We start from the raw sequence: 25,600 nt of genomic DNA, 5'->3' as shown, positions 1-25,600 counted from the left end.
TATGGACAGAGAGAGACAGACAGATAGACTGATAGACCAAAAGATACGGAAGAAAAACAATGGTCTGGAGTGCGAATACATATACAGTAGATAGTGGGAAAAGATGGAGAGAAATGAAGGTCAAAAGATGGAAAAGAAAGAAGAGCGGGCATGTGAGTAATGTGTGGCTCCACACACTGGAAAGCCATCACCAGCCAGACCCCGGCCAGTGGCACTCCAGGGAAAAGAGAGGAAGAGCAGAGAAGGAAAAGAGAGACAGAGCACGTGGAAAGGTAAAGAAGAGGACAGCAAAGGGACACAGGCAGACATCCAAGGAGCCGTACCTGCAGATGCAATCTGTTGCTTCTTCTTTCTCGCTCATCTCTTCCTGAGCAAAAAGCTCCTGAAATCTCCAGCTGATCATCCACCTAAACTCTGGGTCTTGTCTGCTCTCTGCTCCTCTCCTCAACGCAACGTTACTGTCTTAAAGCCTTCAGTACATTATACTTTGACGTACAGAACCACATCTCTCGCTGCAAATAACTGATCTTCAAAATCTGTTATTTGCGGAGCTGGGGAGAGAGAACAAACCAGAGAAACAAATAGGCGATATGTGGGTCTGTGTCAGTTAATTTAGATATACACTATTAGTGATAAATGGCACAGTGACAACATACAGAATGTAGTTTGCTTAACCTTAAAAACTCTATACTTAGACCGTATTCCCAATGGCTCTATTCTAGGCCATGTCCTGTTTTCGCTATGTGTTGTAGAAACAACTATGTGTTGTGTTGCGATGTTGTGAGCTTGCAGATGTGCCATTTTGGCCGAATGTTCCCCCCAGAATAGGGAAAGGTTCATGTGGTTAAAGAGGTCAGAGGAGAGTGACTGCACCTCTAGAAATGCTAGATGTAGTGATATATTTCTTGACTGTCTTAAGCTGCCCATAAAAGTGTCCATCTACGTTTAGTTTGCTGTGCATGTGCAGTATGGATTTGTGATTACAATTAGAAATCTCTATAATACTATAAGGTTAAAGGGCTACAAGATGAGAAAAAAACAAATTAATCAATATACATTGAGATATACACAAACATTTATTGGTCATCATTGGTTATTTCTAACATTAAGAAACTTAAAAAAAAAAAAAAAGATTATTAGAAATACCAATACCAAAAAATGTTAAACTCCAAGCATGTTGCTTGTTTATCATTGCAATAATAAAAAAAAATCCTAAACTGTGAGAATAGCCAATATTATTTTTATAAATCATCCGGAATGTGATGACTGTTAAATAACATAATTTCCATTCTATAATGTTATATCACATAAATATATATTTATATTTTACTTACACTTAAACAACACATAGCTTTTGAATACAAATTTGTCTTTCATAAAAGATATGTCTAATGTGTTGTCCAAGCATGTACCCCTTACACTAGTATAGGCTGAACAGTTTTTTAACAGCACTGTAAAATGTCCTTGAAAAGTGCTGCTAAAACCTTGAAGTTCTTGTGAAAGTCCTTCAAGTGTCATTGGAAAAAAAAAGAAAGACACTTTACATTTTGAAAAGCACCTCAGTTGTATATGAAAAGCACAGAACTTCCTTTAAAAAAGTATGCTAAATGATATTGAAAAGTCTTTGAAGTGCTGTAAAAGTCTTTTTAACGTTTATGAAGAAGTCTCTTGGAAGGTCCTTTAAAGCCCAAAGTCCTAGATGTTGGAGTGGAGTATCCATTAGCTCTGTGATGGCGCCGGTGACGGAGGCTGATGAGAGTGATGGTGGATGATGGGGTGTGCTGTGCTATGGTTAGCTTCTGATAGCTGTCTTCCTGTCTCTGTCTTTGTTCTGAAAAATAAATGTAAATGTAATTTAATGAATGGGCTTACGGTAGTATGAATCTGAATTCGAATATTCCTTTATTTTTTAATGATCTGAAAACAGGTTAGGGTTACTGCAGTCAACGTTTATTACAGAAAATCTCTACAGTTGCCGTAAAGAAATCGTTATTTTGAGTCGCTATTTTGGGCAACATCTTTCAAAACGTTTGGAAATAAGGGCTCAAGTGGTTAAACCGTGTTTCAGAACCAAACATGGGCTGCAGCGCAGGTGGACTTCAGCTGTCACCAGCAGACCAAAGCTAACAGGTTTTAACGAGGCCAACAGTGCCCAAAGATGACTAAAGATCTGATTAATGAAACTTACCAGCAGAGTTATGATGTCATGTTATGGTCTAACATAATATTAGCAGCAGTCATAGCAGAGTGATTTTTTTAATTCAAAATAAACATTATTCATGATTCTTAGCATATACAACAGTGACATACGTAGATCTTACAGGGAACTATGTTTACAGATTCATATCACTCACACACACACACACACACACACACACACACACACACACACACACACACACACACTGTACATACAGTATACTGATACCCAGATGAATCAGCAGATTTGATTGTTTGTTTGTTTCAGAATCAATACAGTGACATCATACAGTTCATTCCAGTGTACAATAGTGTTGCATGACACGCTGACCATTTATCTGTGGTATCAAAAGAGAAAAGCCTTGATTTCCAAGCTGGAAAGGACAGTTTCTGTAGCCTGGCCAGGAAAATATCATCATATTTTCCCTCCTCACCTCTGCTCTGTTAACTCAGCTCAGGCTGTCCACTATATCAGATCTTTATAGCAAACCGGCAGTAGGACTTTGTCCATCAACCAGGCCATTTAACTGACGACTACTGAGTTCTCCCAAGCCAGCTATAAAGGAATACTGACTGTTCTTGTGGATTAATGGATGTTATTGGAAGTCAGAAATGTACATATATATATCTGGACTTCTGCTGTGCTTGTTATAGTGATATCTTCTTATTCTTAGGTGTGCGCGGAGGAAAGCAAAGTCATAATTTCATCATAGTGTACAATAAACACCCGTGGTAACTGGTTTTACTGTGCATGCAATATTAAAACAACTTTTATCTTGCATAAAATCAACTCACAAAACATATATATATATTTGTTGTAGTTATGTTGTATATTAGTTCAGTCATGTTTTATTCTACCCTTTCGGCTCTCTTCAAAAACTCCTCACAGTGTTCTCTCTCTTACTATTCACCTCGCCTCTCTAATCCTCATGCTCTGCTCCTCGACACACTCCTCTGCAGTGCACCTGTTTCACATTTCCCCCTTAACAAGGTGTAGGTGTCTGGAATTAGTAGGTTTAGCCAATATTATTATTATTTTGCTCTGTAACAGTACTAGACAGACAGGAAACTGAGGGTAGAGAGGGGGAGACAGGCAGGGCAGATCTCCAGCCGGAATCAACCGGGGACGTGGCGGTTATGAGGTGGTGTGACTTCCGGTCAGCTACTGCTGCACCTCTGGAATCAGTATCAGTTGTTTGACTGACATCAGCATGTGTAGGTGTTTGGAATGGCACCAGTACTTGATGAGAGTGAGATCACTGGAACTGGAATGGAGTCAGTCCTCCCACTGACTGAGGTGAATGTGAAGAGATACTTGAGTGTTATTGTAAAGCCCTTCTCCGGAAAGACCGTGTGGGTCATTTAGTGGATGATTGGTCATTTAGTGATGATTACTTTAAGTACTTCAGTTTAAATACTTTTTTTAAATATACTCCATAATATTGGTGCAAGACTAATGTCATCAATATGGCCAGTCTGGTGCAGAGAGGAACTCCATATTTGAGCAGGACTGACATAATCTGATCATCTAATCCCATAACTTGGAGGAACAGTGGGTCAGTGGGTCTAAGGTTCACCAGGTCGTTGACAGATTTGAAAAATATTTGGGGATTGAGTTGGGGGTTGAGTTGCCCGGCTGCTAGCATTGTGTATGACACATTTGATGCTGATCGGTGTAGTGGTTCACCAGATTAGCCGTGGACAGACTAAGGACCCTATATTGTGCCATCCCTTACCCCTTATCCCTAAATTTATTTGGGATTTTTTGAGGGGCGCAACCCCTCCTATAAACAGCTATAGTGTAGATTCTGTCTTAACTTAAACATTAAATGCCATTGACAATGAATGGAGAATTTACGTCATATATGTGTCTGAGCAAATAGGCTGTCAGTATGTAGGTGGAAACCCTTGTCATTAAGGGACCACCATTCTTGGTGACGTAACTAAGTTATGTTTCAAGGTTTGTATAAGGTCAATAATTGATTAGAGCCCTCCTCACTTTTTTATTTTTATTACTATTTTGAACAACATCTACATCGACACGTTGTGAGCTTGGCTGAGAGATTGGCTATTTGAACTATTTTAAAAGGTTTTTCAAAATAGAAAAAAAAGGCAAATAAGGGTAAGGGGGTGGCACAAGATATAGCCCTAAGGGCTCCATTTTCGTCACCGCTAAACCCCTTACCACTAAACTTCTTTGCCTTTTTTTTACTATTTTGCTAAACATTTTTTAATAGTTAAAATGGCCAGTCTACAAGCTGTCACAATGTGTCAATGTAGATTGGCTAGTTCAAAAATGTTTTTCAAAATAGGCAAAAAAGGCAAAGAAGTTCAGGGATAAGCGGTTTATAGCGATGACGAAAATGGAGCCCTTAATCTCTGACCTGCATGCCTTCAGCCTGACAGAGATAATTACTTCCCTATAGCATTATGCCAGTATTGCTTTCTTGGGATCTTCTATTTGGAATGGAACAATTCAGAGTATATTTCCACCCAAAGAACCTAATTAAATTATTTGGGCTCACCATGACAATAGTTGAAATATATCATTCTTATACTCTGTCATATGGAGACTGACAAGCAACTTCTCAGTTTGGGCCTTGGACCATGGCTTGAGAAACACAGCTGTAGTCTTGAGTGAGGACTCGAGTGAGGACTGTTCAGCTGGTGTGGAACTGGTATAGCCACAACAACACAAAGGGCTTTTAAACCGGGCCTGGTAGTCAAAACAACCTCTTGAAGACTAATAGGACATGGTCAGATGACAAGACTCTCTCTCTCTCTCTCTTCTCTGTCTCCCCCCACTCTCCACTCACTCAGAGTGCGCACACACACACACACACACGCACGCACGCACGCACGCACGCACGCACGCACGCACGCACGCACACACACACACACACACACACACACACACACACACACACACACACACACACACACACACACACACACACACACCAAGACCACAGACATACCAGGGAATTCTCCCGGGGGTGATTTGTCCAACACTAATATGATTACCTGATGATGTTTATTTAAGATACAATATAATGATATAACCACGTTGACATAATATTATTGTTTTATCAAGACAGAAGGTTGTCTGAGTTTCTAAAGGCAGAAAAAGCTCCCTTCACGGCATCTTATCAACTCTACAAATTCGCACACACTTTGAATCCATAATATTGTTTTTCTGAAACTCAAGCTTGCAGTATTCCTTTACCTTTAAGCGTGGATTTTCCATGCACTCTTTCTCTTCCCGCTTTAAGCGGCTCTGTCAAACACAAACATCTAATTTAGCCTCTGGCTGCTGGAAGAGAGGAATGACTGGTTGGAAAAAATAATTCCACTTGGGCACTGGCCCGACAATCGTATAAGGAGATTGGTATTCACCCATGAAATGAAAACTGGCAACGTCCATTCAGCACGCAGATGATTTTATCGAGTTAAATCCAACATTTTAGTGAATGTATTAGTGCCTCCAGTGTATAATATCAGAACTGAATAGACACATAGATGGTCATGTGTTTCATCATTAGTTTACTAAATTACAGACATAAATTAAATAATACTAAAAATAACATCCAAATATTACATTAAACTGACTCGTCTAATGAGCTAGAGTAGGTCATTATGTGGTTTTGGATACATTCCACATGGTTTACTAATAGGCATCATGATGACTTAAAAAAGCCAGCTCATTTAAACAAATCTCAGAAGACTGAATTCAGCAATATTCTGCACCAGACAGCACTTCAGCCAATCTGCTGATATGTAAGACATGTGGTTAATTTAATGTTGTAATTTAGTAATGAGGGTCATAAATACCCCCAAAACCCACTTAATTTACCTCAGAGTTAGATGGCCAAACTGACGTATTTTACACAACACTTAATCATTAGCACAAAGATTTGCACACTCTGCAGTAGCCAATATGTATCATTAACACAATTGGCTTAATGGGAATTCTGTTTTTTTAAACTGTACAATTTAAAACACTCAGTCAATGTTTGGATTTTCCTGCAACAGATCTGTTTAAGATCTGGTCTTCCCCTCTCGGCTCTGTTCTCGGGAGTTTTGTCTCAGTTTACTTAGGGAGCAACACTGTGGCTAACGACTTCATGACATCAGAATGATAATTAGTTTTACTAATAGATTTTGTTAGCTATTTGACCCAGCAACTCCTGTTGGTGTTATATTAGTGTTTAACTGTTTCCATCTGGGCTAAAATTACGAAAAGGTCCACGCATGCACACACACAGGCACATGGCGCACGTGTGTGCACACACACACACACACACACACACACACTCACACACACACACACACACACACACACACACACACACACACACATGAGAGACATACAAATACGCACACATGCGTGTGCATACATGTTTGCGTACACACACATACATACACGCATATCTTTTGAGACACTAGCTTGTACACAGATGCTAACAACCAAAACTTTTGGTGGTACACAGCTTAGAGTATGTGACAGAAAACTTTAACTTCAAATAAACACAAGATACTAGAAATAAACTAATCTGCAAATAAGCCTGAGTCACTTTTCATCCATGACCTTGAAACATCTGTTCAGAGGACCCCAGTGACGTAACGCCTTTTTCCAGCAAAAACAGACTAATAACAAAATGAGTGCTAAACCACAGTCATTAGCATGCCCTTGCACATGTCCTATCCATGCATTTAAGCTCCTTTTAGGTGCATGGTTCATTTCATCTCAATAAGAACTACCACGCCGTTTCAACGCTTCTGCACTCTCAAAAACCTAATAGCTCTGTTAATGATGCCATAATATACCGTAGTTACTCTCTCTGTTTCTCGTCTTCTTCGCAAGTCTCTCTTTCTCTAACATATCCTATTATAGACCGTTGGCTTTGGACATGACAGTGAAGGCAGAATAGGAGTTCAAATTGTTTGTTTGCATCTCATTTTCCTCACTGTCTGTATGTCACTCTGAGAGCAAAGCTAAAGGGACTGAACCATGCAGGACAAGAGATAACGGCAACAAGTCAGGTACACTCTAATGCTTAGGATTAAGTAAGAGTCTTTCTATGTGTGTGTGTGTGTGTGTGTGCTTGTGTGTGCGTACGTCTCTGAGTGTGCACACGTGTGTTCTGTATATTTAAAGTGTTTCAATGTGCATATATGGGTCAATGTTTGTGTATGTGCGTACACATGCACGCCCTCACACTGTATAGTACACATGCATGTCTAGGAGTCTTTGTGTATGTGTGTGCGCTTGTGTTTTTATATTTCCGTGCGTGTGTGTGTGTGTGTGTGTGTGTGTGTGTGTGTGTGTGTGTGTGTGTGTGTGTATGGTGTGTGTGTGTGTGTGTTTAAGAAGTGAGGGCGTTTCACAGAGAGTGGTTTCCAGGCTTTTTTAACATCGCCATCAAAGCCCAAAGTCAATCTGTTTCTAATAGCAGCAGCTGAATTAAACACTGGGTCTACAGGCCTCACCAGAGGATAAATCATTTACAGAACAATTAGCTCATTTGTTGCTCCGCTCTACACTGCCAATGACTTCCAGACATAGGGAACAGACATACACACACACACGTGTGTGTGTGTGTGTGTGTGTGTGTGTGTGTGTGTGTGTGTGTGTGTGTGTGTGTGTGTGTGTGTATATGTTTTATTTATTCTCGATCTTTCTCCTTCACTGCGCTCATGCGCGCACGCACATACACACACACAGTCGCACACACACACACACACACACACACACACACACACACACACACACACACACACACACACACACACACACACACACACACACACACACAGATATCAGATATAATGGTTGGTTTCCTCCTTGGTTGTAGCAGTGCATGGTTCAGTTTAGTTCCAATGTCTTTCCATGCGTCCTGCTTTCCAACCACCCCCCAAAATAATGACATATAAAAGACTGACTGTAGCCTAGATTAGGATCTATCTATATCTATCTATATAAAAGACTGACTTTAGCCTAGATTAGGATCTATCTATATCTATCTATATAAAAGACTGACTGTAGCCTAGATTAGGATCTATTCATGATACATTTGGACCAGTACAGATAACTTGCATGCACACTATTCACTATTCAATTACACTTAATGACCTGTTAGAATTCTAAATCTAAATTTAAATAGATGTGCCATGAGTTGCTTGAAAGCTAAATACACATCACAGCAAAAATAATCCATGTAAACTCAACTACTTTTTCTTCTTAAAAGACCGTAGCCACATAACACTTATGATAATAGTTTCATTTTTCCCCGCCTAGCAAATGGTTTTCATTCTACTGTTAGCCAACTGGATTGTGATTAAATGGCAAGTTCAGGAAAACTCAGTGAGTTTTTTGTGTCATTTTCTTTTGGAGAAATGTGTTTCAAAATCAGGAGCAGATAATAAATACATTAATTTCAGTTTACTTTAAATACAATAAAACCTAAAAATGTTACAAATATTTGTCATTGGTCAATTCCAGAGAAGAGTTGTTTCATTAGCAAACATAGTGCTGATGATCTACATATTGAAATCAAACCTGGTCTGAATGAATCAAATAAGAATGAAACCACAGAGTTCATGGAAATTCACTATGCTGTCTTTATAAGTCTATAGAAATTCATGTGAATTTAAATAATGTATTATTGTTGTTTTTGTATCCTTTCATCGTCATCCCGGTTAATGTGGAATTGCTTCATGTATTACAATAATTTCAGTGGCATGACATTACATCATTCCACTACACATTAACCTTGGGGTAATAGCGGTATTAATGTACTATTACAGGATGCGTTTCAAAGTTGTGAATAGTCTAATTCAAATGTCTTGATTGGGACCAGAGATGTGTCAGCCAAAGTAGTTAAATGAGCTGTAATCATATAGCGTTGCGGTGGAAGACTGAGGCCAGGTAGCTGACATTCATACAGATGAGCAGAGGAAGAGAGGCCTAGAACAGGATGTGTAGATAAATCAACCAGACAGCACGGGGATTTAAACAGCTCTAAGCACACCTCAATCCACACAGTCCTCGGTCCTGTACATTTCATTCACAGATGTAGCTATCATCGTCGTCCCTCTCCTTACCACATGCATTCCAGCCAGGCAACCCTGTGTGCACTATACCGCTGCACTGTACACCTTGTGAAAAATGTTAAGCAGGTTGGGAAATTTAAAGAGCACTCACGGTGTCAACTATGTGATGTCATATTCATCTAATGGTACATCCACCGTGTCATCTGTCTATTTCAAGCACTTAGACTGAATTATGGTTTTAAATGATATAATATCTGTGCAGCAATCACAATAATCCTTTTGGTTTATACTTTTGGTTTGTTTTGTCATCGTGAGTGATGCTGTCCACACATGCATAGCGCTAAGCGGAAATGAACATGCGTTTTTCGCACTTTTGCCTCTTTCCACATTGGAAAAGAATGTAATGGAGGCTGCTGGTCTAAGCAATCTTGACAGCTGTGATGAACCTCAATGACCATGAAAACATACAAAGCACAGCACCTGGGACAGAGTGGCTCATTTTACCTCTACAATTGTTTCCTCTCCGTAATCACCGGCACTGATACTGCCCTTACGCCCACTTCAGCATACTACAACATATATAACCGATTTTACGATGAAAATGAAATGGTTTTCATTGAGTTCACTTGCATAGTTTGATTCCCAAACCTTTTAGCCCGTGGCCCAAAAGAGAAATTTGATGTCTCCCCGGGACCCAAACTACTGAAATTTAAAAGTCACTACTTATTAAACATTATATTTTCTCTTTTTTGGAATTTCTTCATGAAATCACTTTTTGGGGGAATGTTTTTTTTTAATACATTTTAGCAAAAGGCCGATGCACACCTCAGAAGGCTAGTGACAGGCGCGTAGGGCAATAGAGCATACTTAAAAAGGGTATCTTTGAAAAACAAAGAAAATGTCCCCCACACTGTCAGACACTTGCCAAAATGTTGCTCTTTAAAGAGCAACATTTTGACAGTGAGCGGGACCTTTTCTTTGTTTTTCAAAGATACCCTTTCTTTTATATTTTAAAATAATATTAAAAACAAAATGTAGGAAACAAAAAATAAAAGGACCCAAAAAATGTGTCCGTAACCCACAAATGGGTCCCGACTCCCGACACACTGTTTGGGATACAGTGCACTAGATGATACTGTTAACCATTTGAACTCCGGGTGAACATAGTTCTCCCATCGTTTTACCCATACTTGCTGAGATATATAATGGCGTTGTGAGCTTGTAGATCTGCTATTTCCCTTCGGTTGTTTTGACACACCTAAAGGCTTCATGGTTCAAAACTGGGAACTAGTCACAAGCAAGTGTGAAAGATCACTTGAGGGAAATTCTGTTCATCTGGAGTGTTTGGTTTTATGTCTGCATCTGGAGAAAAATGGTATTTTTAGAAACTGGCAAGATGAGATCATTTTTATATCCTATAGTACACGTTATGTCCTAACCTGGTATTATTGATGATCGCCATAAACAGATATCGCAATGCAACGGTGTAACCACAGTTGGGACCAATGTGCAAATGCAGTGAAATCATAGTTTCTTCTCCATCCATCCCTACGACTTCTCTAACCATTCTCACCTATCTCACTCCCAGTTACTCCACCCTCTGCTTTACAAGTATACTCGCACATTTAATGATATACTGTTACTGTATGTTTGTGATCACGCATACATCACTGCCAGTCTACCACCCAACAATGTCATCACGATATATTTAATAAAAATAATATTATAATACCTGTTCTTATTTTCACATCTATTCCTATTCTTTCCCCACACATCCAACCCTCTCACCCATGCTATGACTGTTTGTCTAGTTGCGCATGTCTTCTGTTACAGTATAGCATCACTGTCAGGCAGAGCAGACCTCGTACAGTATGTCTTCTGTTACAGTATAGCATCACTGTCAGGCAGAGCAGACCTCGTACAGTATGTCTTCTGTTACAGTATAGCATCACTGTCAGGCAGAGCAGACCTCGTACAGTATGTCCAAAACCATTGCTTTTCAGCAAATAGAAAAAATAGCCCATAAAGTCTTCCAATGGATATAATGTAACTAGTATTTATACTGTATAAAAATCAACAGACAGACTTAACCCTTTTGTTACTTTTTCGCGCCACTGTCACGACAAAGTATAAAAGAAAAAAAGAAAATATGGAGATATAAGGTTTCTGACAGTGACGGGCGGCATCTGTTTTTTGAATTGCTAAATAAAGTTTAGAAAAATAACTGCATTCATTTAAGTGTATACAAGTCAAGTGACTATAGTCAGTGCATCACAAGCACACAGTACAACACAGGGCAAATGCCATAACGTACTGTAGATATAGATTGCAACATAGAATCATATAAGATCTGAAACGTGACCATATGTCGTTCCACAGCCAAATCCCATCAATTCAGAAGTCTCTAGTGACTCACCTACCTATTTGGCGGGCCTTGGCTGCTACACTAGGTATGCGTTTTCAGGTCTGAAGTATTGAGCCTACAGCAGCAGATTGTATTACACGGCTCTTACTGACAGCTTTGACCTCCACCAGACTGATCTATACTCAGAGACAGCATGCTAGACGGGAATGAGAGCGTGAGGGAGAGGCAGCAGGGCTGGGACGAAGACTTGGTGGGGGGAGAGGGGGGGAGGCAGACAGACAGACAGACAGACAGACAGACAGAGGCGGTGGGATGGGGTGCGGGACAGACAGACAGACAGACAGAGGAGGTGGGATGGGGTGCGGGGGGGACAGACAGACAGACAGGGATGGAGGGAAAGAGAGAGAGGGAGAGAAAAGTCAGACAGAATGCGGGGAGAATTACAGCAAGAAATGGCGAGAAACGAAAAGGAAAAACAATAGAGAAGAGAATGAGAGAAAAAGTATGATTGGATTGAATGGACTTAGAGGAGAGGACTGAAAGAGAAGTGAAGGAAGATCAAGGGAGCTGACAGAAGAGTACAGGAGAAAGAAGGACCAACAAACTGATGAAGGGAGCGTATTGCAGGGGTCCAGGGAGAGAGAGCTGGGTTTCAACACACTGTAGAAACGCTGGTCATCTCCAGCTGAGGGTGTCTGGGTTTTGACACCAAGGAGGTCTAAGTTTTCACACTCAGAGATTCAGAGAGAGAAAGAGGGAAGGTGGGGGGCACTGTGGAGACTCTGGTTATCCCCCAGCTAAGGGGTCTCAGAGTTTAGACACTAGGAGGGTATTAGTTTTCACACACTGCTGGGGTAACGGGGGAGTCTGCCAGATGTCAGCTCCTCACCCATAAATCCTGCTAAATGGGCAGCCACTATGTTGTGGTAGGTGGGTGGGGGGTAGGCCTACTGCAGAGCAAAACTCACCTTTCTATCATCTCGTGTACAGTGGTTGTCATTGTAGAAGGCTGAAGTAGCTGAGATCAGGTTCAGTTCAATCAACAAAAAATGTAAATACAACTGTAATTCGCTACGATACCACACTCATCCCAGATTATCTCTCAGTAGAATGGCTATGTTATGTACAGTATGTCGAACTCATTTTGATTAAAAAAAATATCTACTTCTTCGGTTGTATTCGATCACAAGGAAACTCAATCCAGGCCTGGAAGGACTCCTGCCTGCATCTGTACTGCATTAGTATTGCAGGATTTTCTGACCAGTTTCCCTCAGCGGGTGCAGCAGTAGTGCAGCAGCATATGTCAAAAATGAACATTAGTTCAGTGGCTGCATCTGCATTTGTGGGAATATGAACCCATGTCCAATACACTGAGGCCATTCTGACATGAAATTCCACACCTTGGTCAATGAAAGGAGGAATTGATCTGTTTGGATAACTTGGTTTGACTCCCTCTGAGGATGCTAGAATTCACAACTCCTAGGCCAGATTTTTTATTACTGTTGAATGAAGACTGTTTCTCTGGACAGTTTTTGGTGAAACCAGTCTCATACTGAGACTGGTTTATATGAATTTTTGAAATTATACATGCGGTTTTGGATGGCGGTTCATATAGGCCCCAGGGTCATAAAACTCACTGAACTTTCAATTCAATTTAATTGCTTTCATGCAACATAGGTATTTTTGAAGAGTGTTTGTCTAACTAAAATGCGCATTTATTGTAGGCCTACCATATACTAAATATATTACACTTTTGATCCTAAAGTTTGAGCTTTGAGGTCAGTGGGCAGTCCTCCCCTCTCATAGAGAAACAATTCCATTCACCATAATATCTTGTAAGTTACACAAACCCTCCAGGCCACCTGCTCAATTAACCCTAACCCTTCACTCCGAACTCCCCCACTAAAACGAATCCTCCATAGTACCATAACATGCAGTCCTTCACCCTCAAAGAGGACTTTAAGAAGGTTCTCCTTTAAATGTCCCTGAAGGCCAATCTGTTTTACAGGCACTCACTGATCTGAGGTCAGCTTTAAACACTAGTCTCACCCCCAAAAACCATGGAAGAGTTTCCCAAAATCATCCCCGCAGCTCTGTGATCAGTTTCATCCAGTGGGGTGCTTGGTGAATTTTTACCTCTAGCAAACTTTGAAGGTAAAGTAAGCTCATCTCATCCCAGGTGCGTTCCCTTTCAATGTTTTTATGGTCCTTCAGGTTCAACACAGCTGTCAATTCAGGGAAGTCATATCTCATGCCCGGCCTCACAGCACACATTATAACTCAGCCTGAACCTAAATCTAAGGCTTACCTCATACTAACCTAACACTTTTTTCTTTTTGTACTTTTGGGATGTCAGAATAATATTGGCCGTCTAATTGGCAGCCTATATGTTGCTGTTGCAACTGTGTAGAAATGGTGTGTAGACATCATGTTCCTCTGACGTTCCGTCGATGGCTTAACGTTACATTATTGATGAAAGCGTTCTGCTGTGGACTTCTATGAAATGGGTTATCAAGACAGTATTATGTGCTGTATCAGAACTATCGGTCTGCCTGTCTATCAATCTACAATGTCTTTCATTCACTCACCATTTTCCTCTGGTTGCTGAGACAGAAAGTGCAGATGTGTTTGGGTTGAGCTGATTGGTCGGATCCTCGACTAGGGGAGGAATTCATGTGGAAGAATGGTGGTGAGGGAGCATGACAGGGTTGTCCATCATGCAGCCCCTCACCCAATAGCAACACATTTCCCAGGTGACTGATGTAGCTGCTGGCCAATCGTAACGTCTCAATCTTTGACAGCTTCCTATTAATCAAATCAAAACAACATTTATTGGTATCAATGTACTGATAATACACATTTGACAAATTATCAACAGTATTGATACTGATAGAAAATTATGCTTAGACCATAACCCAATAAAATACACATGAAATGTGACATTAAATAAACACTGTAATATCTACTATAAACACTGTAGGCCTAATAATAGTGACCCATTAATACAATCCTGTATATAACATTTTATGTTATATACAGACATACAGATTTACTGTAACTACTATGCATAATCTATAAACAAATTGAACAAGTTGGACTCAAAATGCATGGGTCGCAGGCCTATCGTGTGTCCCCTTAATTTTGCAACAATAATTTAACTTGCATTGATTATATATATACCCATCACAAAAGATAAAGTGTTGCTGCTTCATCATCACATCCTGCTCTGTACCTGTCAGCAGGCTCAGTGGGGATGAGGGTACGCAGAGCGGTGAAGGCTGTGTTGACAGAGTTGGTGCGGTCTCTCTCCCGTGCGTTGGCCGCGTTGCGCTGACGGATCTCCCCGTTAGGTCCAAGGACAAGGTGGGGAGGCAATGATGCCCCAGGCCCCAGCATCCCGCGACCTCCTACTCCACCTACTCCTCCACACAGCTTCCTCTTCCTGTTCACCTTGATGTGAAAGGCAGACGGAGAGGAGGAGGACAAACGGAAGGCGGCAGAGTGAGAGGAGGAGGTGTTGGTGGTGCGCTCCTCTGAGCCTGACCCCTCGCTCCCGTTCTCCTCCTCGTCTTCGGAGAGCAGGGCGATGTCGCCGTACAGAAAGCGACCTGCGGGAGGTGCCGTGCGGAGCATGGCAAACGTCATTTCCAATGCAATGACTGGGCAGACGAGTCTTCAGGCTTTCCTCCAAAGAAAAGCCCTTGATCTTGGAAATGTGCTGCTAATGTTCAATGTTTGTGGTAGGACCTTGTTGAAAAGTTTCTAGAAGCTCTGACTCAATATGTCCAATGCAGATACTGGTTGATGTCTTCCTCCTGCCTTATAGTTAAGATGAATCTCTTGAACTATAGGTGAGTCAGTGAAGAGCGACGATGCCCTTTCAATACAGATTTGGACTTTGTTTATACCTTTCCTCACTCAGTAGTTAAGCTTTGAGCTGATCCCTAATTTCTGCAGTCAAGTGCAAGTTCATCAACAAGCTGCTGTTTCACAGGTTGCAGGTTCAAATCCCTCCGTGTCTCTCTGGTTCAGAAAATTCACAAATCACAACCAGTTGCTCCTTCAGGTATCCTTTGAAAGAAAGCAAGATAGGTCATAGTGGCACAATGAAGTGTCAGTTTAATTATCTTTTTCTTTCTGCCTGTGTACACCTCTGTGTATCCTTTCTGTCTCTGTGTCTGTTTTCCTCAAACCAAATAACTGCAACAAATACTACTGTAGCTCTGGCAGTCTCAAGTGGCAATTTTCTGCCTGTGACTTTCTCTTTCTCTACGTCTAAGTGTCTATCTCTCCCTCTCTGCTCAGTTCCACGTGTGCCTGGTGTCTGAGTGTTTCCGTATGCCTCTGGTCTTATAGCTGGTGGGAGGGCCTAGGGGGCTTCTCGGCCCCTCCCTTTGAGCTGTGTGGGTCCCAGGGCTGCTGTCTAGGAGCTGGCTAGGGGGACCGGAGGCAAGAGGCAAACCATCGGCAGGAGGTTGTTTTGGCTGCTCCGTGCTAGTTTGTTTCAGGGGAAGTCCACCCTAAAAATGAACGTGCTGTATATGACAATTGATGCAGTTGAAAACTTGTGTGTCCTATTTGAGAGTTTTTCCATTTGTGTTGATGGATCCCTTATATGCTGGGTTGATTGATTCCAGACTATGAAATACAGTACACTCTGGAATTGAAAAAGTACATTGTTATCAATGTGAATCCTCAAACGTTCACTTGTTGAAGAAGGATTTTCCCGGCAGCAATGTAATATTACTTTATGATGACAATGCATGTCAAGCAGTCACGTACTGTAGAATCAGAGGCTTTATTGGTATTCATTCAATTTTGTTTGTGTGTTGATCTGTCCCTCTTTGACAGTCTAAATGTTTTAAAAAAAGAAAAAGACTTAAAAAAAAAAATCCAATCCTCCACATAATAGCTAAGAGGATTTGGTTATTTTAAGATTTCAGAGGAATAATAATATAATATGACTTCTGTTTTAGGGTAGATGTGCTTCATGGCTGCAAACAGTTTTTTTCCTTCCAGCGTTATTTGACAGCCCAGACATGGAGCAGTCTAGAGACAGCACTGGGACTTGGTAGTGTAGAAAGGGGAAGTGAGCCCACAGTCAAATCATGAGTGTTCATTTAACCTTGTCTTTTCTGGACAACACTAACAATATTGGAGTTAAATTAATATCTAGGATTGTACTGTGCCGCAATTGAGCCTTCCCATTACAGCAAGAAGCAGAATGTCTTAGGGGGAGTCTGACAAGTACTACTACTATACACACAGACACACGCACGCACGCACGCCCGCACACACGCACACACACACACACACACACACACACACACACACACACACACACACACACACACACACACACACACACACACACACACACACACACACACACACACACACTCACAAACACAGTGCTGTGTTGGTTCCGTGACAGAAGGTTTCAAGCCGGGCAGCTGCAGTGGGATGTTAGGGCAGGGCTTGTGGCTGGAGCCAGGGATATTTTTGACATGGTCAAAGCTTTGCATCTATAAAAGTTGTGACGTTGAGGGGTCTGAAACTCAACCTGATCGTGACTGTAACACACAGAGAAGCCACCCCATTTCCCCACTTCCTGGGCTGTTTTTGGTCATTTGCAAATTGTAAATTGTTTATTTGAAGTGTTTTGTTTTTGCTGTCTGAATATATTTTAAGCATATATAATATATATACGTTGTGCATAATTTGCCATGAGTATAGGCCTATGCTTCATGCCTTTAACTTGAGATGTATTGAACTTGAGCTTTTAACTGCTTCACATCTTGAATGATTCATTTTTCTTTTTAACTTCTTGGAACCAAATATTGCTTCTCAGAAATGTTGCCCTCAACTCTATCTGTTTCTCTATTAAATATTCTATGGGGAACATATGACCACTGAGGATAGCCGAGTCCGTTTGGGATCTGTTTGGTGTTGATTTCACTGGCCTATCTCATTTAGATGAACGACTCAGGCTGGGATCTTAGTGACAGAGGGTGCAGGGGTGGGGGTTGATCTGCGCCGGGATGGTCAAAGGGCTTTATACTAAGGGAGCTGCTACTGTACTCTCTTTACACTCCCTGTAACAATCTGTCTTCCTCTCAAAGTGCAGAAAGAATTGGAAAAGACAGTAAGGGGAGTACACAAAGGAGGGAAGAAAGGAGAGTGGGAGAGAGGCAGTGGAGAGACAGGACATGGAAGGAGAGAGCTGAAAACTAAAGAGCAGTAATAAAAACTGCTGTCAACCTCTAATAAATACCTGAGAAATGAATCTACTCCTATTCTATCTGTCCGTCCGTATGTACATCATGTAAAAGTATGTGTATACAGTATTGTGTTTATTCTTGTGAGGCGTGTCCAAGCGAGCTGCAAGTTGATTGAGTGCGTGTGCAGAGCATGGCATCACATGTTATCTATCTATCTATCTATCTATCTATCTATCTATCTATCTATCTATCTATCTATCTATCTATCTATCTATCTATCTATCTATCTATCTATCTATCTATCTATCTATCTATCTATCTATCCTAATTTAATCTAATCTATCCTGTCAGGTTTGCCTGAGTGAGCCACAAGGTGAGCTAGTTCCTCACAGAGCATCTGATGGTGTGATTGACAAGTGTGCGTCTGAGTTGGCAAACAGTGGACATGATTATGGTTATCACCTGTTTCTAAATTGCAGGTAGGATTTGATGTTGATTGAAACAAAACAAGTGCTCCCGTCTCCGAACCGACCAGATTCGGCTCTCATAAATAGTTGTGAAAGAATATTTTATTTGGAACAAGATAGACAGACATGTTTACTTCTCTTGTTGTTGGCAAAAGGGAAGAAAATAATAACAGTGGCCATTAATGGTGAGACCAGTGTGATAGCATCATCACTAAACAGACTAGCTGGTCTGTTGGTAAATGTCTACATTTCATAGTGTGTACAGTACATACACATACATACGGTATATCTACTGTATCTATAGTACCTAGTACCGTCCTACACTGCATTTGTGGTTCTGAACTATTATAACACACTGGTGTCTTAGAGAAAGCACAAGTTTGACAATTTCTTAAAAAACCATTGTTAAACAAAATATTTCAGACTTTCTAAAACTCAATTGAGCAATATAATTTTCCATTAGTTCCCGCCATATTCTGACGTACAAGCATGATCTCAAAGAGCATTTAAGAGAACCGATAATTAGCCGTACCTTGGAATGTTGTCTTGTCCTACGTGTGCAGCGGTTGGAGATTCAGAGCCACTGTGCTACTCAACTATGAGCTCTCTAACCCTCAATAATACATTATTGAAACCCCTAAACCGAGCTGCCATTGCCAGTATGCTTCTCATGTGTAGGTTGGCAGCAGTAAGCTGCTGCTGAAAACTAATAGCACAATGAATAATCTGTTCAAGTTACACAATGTTACAGTCAGCATTCATCATTATGACTCTCTCTCGCCCTCTCTTTCGCTCATTCTCTCCCCCTCTCTTTCTGTGCATGCTTGTCTCTGTCTATATATCTCTTACTCTCTCTCCCTCCTGATCCTCGCTCCATCCCCTCGCTCTTCATCTCACTGTTTATCCTGGGGTGCTGACAGTGTGAACGGAGGCCAACGGCAGTCACCGTGGTTGATTACAGACAGGAAGTGCTTGTGGTCAGGGTGAGAGGGAAGAAGTGAAATAGGGGAGCAGGCTGGTGCCAGGTGGTGATCAAACCTCAATTCCTAAATGGAGCCACTGAACAGAAGGATACGCTCGCCCCCCACCAGAACTTCCACCCTAGTTACAGGCACCTGGTGAGAAGACAGGACAGGACAAGACAAAGACCAGGCGCCAATGGCACGCAGTGGCATCTCCTAGCATGCCTCTTCAGTCTGCATTGATTATGGCATGGCCAGACTACTATCACTGTGTAGATATTAGTCTGGAACTTTGGTGTGTAGGATTTATTTACAAGGAGCCGTTACAAACAGAATACAACCTCACAGCAAAAAAAGTCTCACTCTGATTGGTCACCCACAACTCTGGAGTGAGCTAAATGTAATTCAAACTGAGGAGTGCCAGACCAGTCTCCCCAGGGATTCTTTTTTACCTGTGACAGTTTCGTTTGGTTTCCAGGCTAAGTAAGTAGGTCTCCGACCTAGTATGTAAGTAAGTAAGTAAGTACCACAGCGCAAAATAAAATATAAAATGCAAAAACTAGTTTAACCTAACCTAAACACTTTTTTGTGTGGCTTTTGCCTTTTTTATTTTTTTTGTAGAGGGATAGATAGAAAGTGGGCTGACAGAAAATGGGGAGAGAGATGGGGGGGTGACATGCAGTAAAGGCCGTCGGGATCGGGAGTCAAACCTGCGGCACACTGCCAGACTGGATTACCAGCCAAGGTGCCTGGACTGCTGAGCCACAGCCCAGGCCACCTAAACACATTTTATAGAAATAAATAATGCACGCTTCGTTTAGTGGAAGCAGACAATAAGTTGTCATAGCTATGTCATGACACACCATAACCACACTCTCCATCCATTATGCTGTAGTACGCTGATCATAACACTTCATAACACTACCTTTTATGCAAAAGGAGTAGAGCAATTAAGTGTTATAACCATACTTGTAATGCAATTCTTAGCCACTCTTATAATGTAGGCAATACTATGCATGCGTTATGAAGCCGAAGGTATATAACACAATATAGATATGGGATTCATAGAAAGTGTAACATGCCTGATTGTGTATAAAAAAACTGAATTTCAGTATAATTTTGCTCATGCACACCAAGACGGTGAGTTTCTCCAAACCAGGATCACTCACTGTGGTCCGTCATTATAGACTCATAGACATGCATTAGCATGATCTCTCTGTCATTTGCATATCTCCCAGGAGCCTGTGGCTGGTCTAACACAGTATCCCTTTCTCTATGAATTGCTGCCTGCAGGCCAGAAAACATTTGACTTCATGGGTTATAATGTAGACTCTGCTATTTCCATAATTACACACATGGCTGCCGTTTCCCTAAAAATGTTGTTAGAAAAGGAAATAGTTACCTTACCGGTACATTGTACTACAAGTGCAATTTGAATAAAACCAGGTAAATATATTAACCTTGCCAATGACAGTTCACATCACATCGTCAAGTTTAGTGAAGTCTATTTGTATATAGCAAATTTAATACGACAAGCGTAATATAGACACTCAATATTCTACAAAATAAAGAGCAAAGGTTCAAGGTTGTACTTTATTGTTACATCTTGTGTACAAGTACATAAGAGTAAAACAGCAGCATAGACAACATCAAGCAGCAAAACAGCAAAAAAAGCAAACAAAGAGTAAAAAGAGCATGTGCATGTTTTCCCAGTAGTAGAAAAGTTAGGTGAACTTTGTGTGATTGAACAATGATTCTAAAATAGGTTTTCCCATTACTCACATGCATTAAAGAAACAGTTCACCCAAAAAACTTATTTTCTAACAATTACACACCCCATGAAGCCTTGTATTCATGGAGATTTCTTTGTTTTTGTCGCCCTGGGACAATAATGTGATGACTGGCGTAAAGATGTCTCAGGTAGAACATCTCCATGAATTCATTGATTCATTTTTTCAGTGAACTACTCCAAACCCATTCTGGACGGGAACCCCTGTTGGTGTTTTAAGCATTATGTTATACTTTAGCTATTGAAAAATAGCAGATCTACAAGCTCCTGGCACCGAGTGCAGCGCTACGAGCTTGTAGATCTGCTATTTTTTTTAAATCATGAAAATGTCGTGCAAATCTTTGAATATATATTCTTTCAGAGGAAACGTTTTTTAACTAAAATATTTGCTTCTGGAGGCTCCTTGGAACAACATATTTTCAGATGGGAGTCCGCGGCCAATTACATATAATTCTGGGGGTCCTTGACATGAAAATGTTTGAGAAAGACTGACATAGAAACATGGGTTTTTCAGAAAACTGTCAGGATTTATAAGACATTTATAGAATCGTCCTCAGGTCTAAATGGGTTAAGCCTAATTACAAGCTGAAGGGTCATATGATTTTTAGCCTGCTTTTAAAAGACACTGTTGTAGCAGACTTCAGTTAATGGGTTAGAGAACTTCAAGTTGCCAGTTTATGACGTCAGAGTCGACATCTATGATATATCTGTGAGACTGTGATGTATGATATGATACCATATTTGGGCAAGGTTTAAGCCTGATCGGACCACCATTTACTTAAACTTATTTGTTCTACTGGAAATGAAAGTGTCAACCAGCTTTTAAGAATCTTAACTTAACTAATATATATATATATATATTTTTTTTTAAACATATGTTTATTGATTTTCTTTAAAGTACAATTAAGTATTTTCAAAACAATTTACATATATTTTCCCCCCCACATCCCCATGGCAGCACAAATACAAACAAAATCTATCACAAAATGATTTGACAATAAATACAGAACAAAAATAATAATGACAAAACTAAAAATAAAACGAAAATAAAACACATTACATACAGTTAAACAAAACACATTACATACAGTTAAACAAACAAATGCACAGTTCCCTACCCCCACCCCACAGCTGACTACTCCAATTAACCACTATACATCCAAAGCCTCTTCAATATCACCTCGCTTAATGAAGTCCAAGAACTTCTCCCATATCTTATAGAATACCGCAGGTTTCTTCCTAATTACATATGTTAGTTTCTCATGTGCCAAACTGGTTGTTAAGTTCCTCAGCCAAAAGCTGATCGTAGGGGCATTGACATTCTTCCATTTAACTAATATTTTGATGACTACACTGGGTACTGCACTCCCTGCACTCGTGTGGAACGTGTGTCGAATTTGAAGTCGGCGGGGCGAACGGTTCTCGAGTTACGTGGATTACAGATGAGACTTGGTGCATTTATACAGTAAATAGATAAAATACATTCTTGAAGATATTTAGTTCAAGCAGCACTTACAGCGTTACCAGGGTTATATGCTGACAACACATCCTGATCAGCATCAGGTTTTGGTACCCAGCATTGATGGGCTTTATTTACCTCTTTCTCCCCTCAATCTTCCCTAGCTCCCCTTCTCTCCTCATCTCCCTCCATCCATTAAACAGAGAGAGAGTCTTTCTGTCTCTGGTCTGACCTAGTCTGAGACTCTGATGTCACACACAACAGCAATTTGCACATCAACCATTATTACCCAACAATGCTGATTTGGTCCAGCATTGTCAGACTCAAAATTCACACCAATGTTTTTGGCATGGTCACAAGATTGTAGAGAGAGATAACTAAGAGTAGTCTGGGAGTTTTACAACACTAAAATAATCTGTTTTACATCATTGGATGTGGTCATTCATTGGATTGAGATAGTTTGCAGAAACAGACATGTACAGTAGTGTATATAACTCACTGTCAACAGCATATAGTACTGATATGTAATATGTATCGCTGAATCCCCCCAAGTGGGATAACTTCATATCATCATCTTGGACTCTATCACTCTATGTTCGGGCATGGCTGACCTCGGAACTCCATACATGGATAAGACTGTATACTTGTGACTGTATACTGTACAGTATATAAAGAATAACAGTCTCTACAACTTTGGGAATTGTCATTTTCAGCACTCTATCTCGCTATAACCATGGTGAACTTTGTAGCACTTGCCCGTGAGCATTGGATGAACATACTGGTGCCCATGGGATTTGTCATTGGATGCTACATGGATAAACAGCAGGACCAGAAGCTAACGGCTTTCAGGAACAAGAGTGCTTTGTACGGAAGGGAACTGAAGCCTGGAGAAGAGTATACCTGGAAGTAGAAGAGAATGTATTGTCCTTGACCTTCACCCTCTGTCCTCATCATGTATAAAAATGGTAATAAACAAAGAACAAAAAAAGTGTCCTGTTTATGTCCTATCCGGACACCCATAGATCAGGATGTTAAGTATTAGTGATCTAATTAAATCGCCGGTGCCAATGTTTTTGCCTTTATTTGGAGAGCCGCAGTGCAGGCATGATGTGTCCAGGATGTAAACCAAGCTACATGTGGGAGGCAGAGGTGAGGTCTTCACACAGAAAAAAGTCAACCGTGACCATTGGACCTTTTTCTCTCTCCGTGTGAAAAGTCAACCGTGACCATTGGACCTTTTTCTCTCTCCGTGTGAAAAGTCAACCGTGACCATTGGACTTTTTTCTCTCTCCGTGTGAAAAGTCAACCGCGACCATTGGATCCATGAGTTAGGGGCCATTGAAAAAAGCTTATTTTGACCAAAAATCCCCTTTTCTGCATCACAACACTAGGGCAGGCGAACATTTGTTTCCCCACTGCCAGTTCCTGCCTGTAGTGTCTCCTAGCAACGGAGGATAATTCAGATGTTGGCGACAAGCGTCCTCTAGTGGTTAACACTGAAAACACAAAATCTTGGCTTTCGGCTTTGGCACTCAGGCCCTATTTTCATCAGTTCCTTCACCCTTATCCATAAACATCTTTGCCTTTTTGAGGGACTCTAGCCCCTCCTATGCTCAGCTTTGTGGGTCTGTGTGAACACAAACATTGGTTGATAATTGGCTGATCACCGCATAGCGATGATTTGATTGGCTGAGCAAAGTCCATATTGAAGATAAAAGTGAGGGCAGCAAAGTGAAGACACCAAAAGTGATTGGACGGAATGACTTTTGTGATGATTTGATTGGCTGAGCACGGAATGTGATGTACAATGATATATGATGATAGAGTGCCCCTCACTTATTATTAAGTCAAAGTTGTTCTACTAGCCGATCTACATCAACCCGTTGTGAGCTTGTAAATTGGCCATTTGAACTATCCAAAAATATATTTCAAAATAGTAAAAAAAAACATTCCGGCCAATCATAATTAGCTTCCTCACTTTTCTATCCTCATTTTTTATCCCCAATTCTGTGCTCAGCCAATCAAACCATCGTTATGGGGTACACACATTGCTCAGCGAATCAAATCATCGTTATGGGGTACACACCAACACACAAAGCTGGGCATAGAAGGGGCTAGCGCCCCTCAAAAAGGCAAAGAAGTTTAGGGATAAGGGTGACATAGGGCCCTCTGGACCTTGGCCAAAAGGCGAGATATCTCGTACTTGGCACACAAATAATTAACAACTCTTGACCAGGACAGTTGCTGTACTGTGGTTCAAAATCAGACAGATTTTTTTTTTTCCGATTCCCGCTCGGGACGCTGTGGGTGCTGGCGGCGTGTTTCCTCCTCCATCAGTGTATCAGTGCCCATACCCGAAGGCGGGGTTGGCGAAAGGGCCTTTCTGTGTGGAGTTTGCATGTTCTCCCCGTGTCCCCTAGGGTAGGTACCCTCACAAAAAACATGCAGTAATCCTGGTCACTAAACTGCCTCCCCCTGGCCTGATGGAGGGGAAAGGAACTGGTTGGAATAACGTGTTCCTACCACGCGCTACGTCCAACCAGGGAAACTCCCCCCTGTCAGGTGTAAAGGAGCAACTTGGACACTCAGGCATGAAGGAAGCATGAGTTCAAGTCCGTTGCTCTCCCCTTGTCTCCCATATATGGGGACTAGGTTGGTGGAGGGTGTAGAGCCCAGGATCACATTAGATGATTGACACAGGGGTGAAAAATGGGTTACAAAATCGTGGGATAAAAAATATATTAAGAAAATCAGACAGATTGAAACAAATTGTTGTGTGACCAATACAAATAGTTGTTATACAACATAAAAAGGTCATGCATGGTAATTTTACCACACTTTATGTCAACTTGTAATTAACAATGTTAGCCATATAGATTGCTACTGTATAGAGATTAGAGAACACACTGTTGCAGAGTTACATAAGTGACTGACTTAATGTATGTCTGTTGTATTGTTAACAATACATTCTACAGTAATGTTCTTAACGTTAGTTTACGACGTAACGACAGTTTTTCCACCGCTTTTGAGACAAAACCAATTGGAGGTGTTATCAAATTTCCACATACGCCTCACAGTAGGACGA

The 25,600-nt window shown here is 41.0% G+C and overlaps 2 protein-coding genes across 2 annotated transcripts; one reads left to right on the top strand and one right to left on the bottom strand.

The window, feature by feature from the left end:
* Positions 1-1,063: 1,063 nt before the first annotated feature.
* On the bottom strand, positions 1,064-15,927 carry scxa (scleraxis bHLH transcription factor a). The gene is made up of 3 exons (XM_083761404.1): positions 14,850-15,927; positions 14,206-14,422; positions 1,064-1,831 (listed from the first exon to the last, which is right to left on the bottom strand). Exons 1-3 carry the CDS (start codon positions 15,260-15,262, stop codon positions 1,793-1,795), a joined length of 669 nt encoding a protein of 222 aa, XP_083617530.1. The 5' UTR covers positions 15,263-15,927; the 3' UTR covers positions 1,064-1,792.
* A 7,321-nt stretch (positions 15,928-23,248) lies between these two features.
* Positions 23,249-23,425, top strand: LOC310855297 (NADH dehydrogenase [ubiquinone] 1 beta subcomplex subunit 1-like; the record flags this gene model as incomplete). The annotated part of the gene is made up of 1 exon (XM_083760244.1): positions 23,249-23,425. The coding sequence occupies one exon, from the start codon at positions 23,249-23,251 to the stop codon at positions 23,423-23,425; it is 177 nt and encodes a 58-aa protein (XP_083616370.1).
* Between the last annotated feature and the right edge of the window lie 2,175 nt (positions 23,426-25,600).

The sequence above is a fragment of the Protomyctophum parallelum genome, assembly GCF_964188405.1.
Source record: "Protomyctophum parallelum genome assembly, chromosome: 3".
Classification (NCBI taxonomy): domain Eukaryota; kingdom Metazoa; phylum Chordata; class Actinopteri; order Myctophiformes; family Myctophidae; genus Protomyctophum; species Protomyctophum parallelum.
Note: the sequence above shows the minus strand (reverse complement) of the source record. Positions and strands in the feature narration are given on the sequence as shown.

Bases quoted from the DNA above. Each gene is read 5' to 3' on its own strand.
- scxa (XM_083761404.1), bottom strand. From the start codon at position 15,262: ATGACGTTTGCCATGCTCCGCACGGCACCTCCCGCAGGTCGCTTTCTG. The intron at 14,423-14,849 runs GTACAGAGCAGG...TTTGATTAATAG, and splicing joins CCCACTGAGCCTGCTGACAG to GAAGCTGTCAAAGATTGAGA. The intron at 1,832-14,205 runs GTGAGTGAATGA...TTTATTTTTCAG, and splicing joins TCAGCAACCAGAGGAAAATG to AACAAAGACAGAGACAGGAA.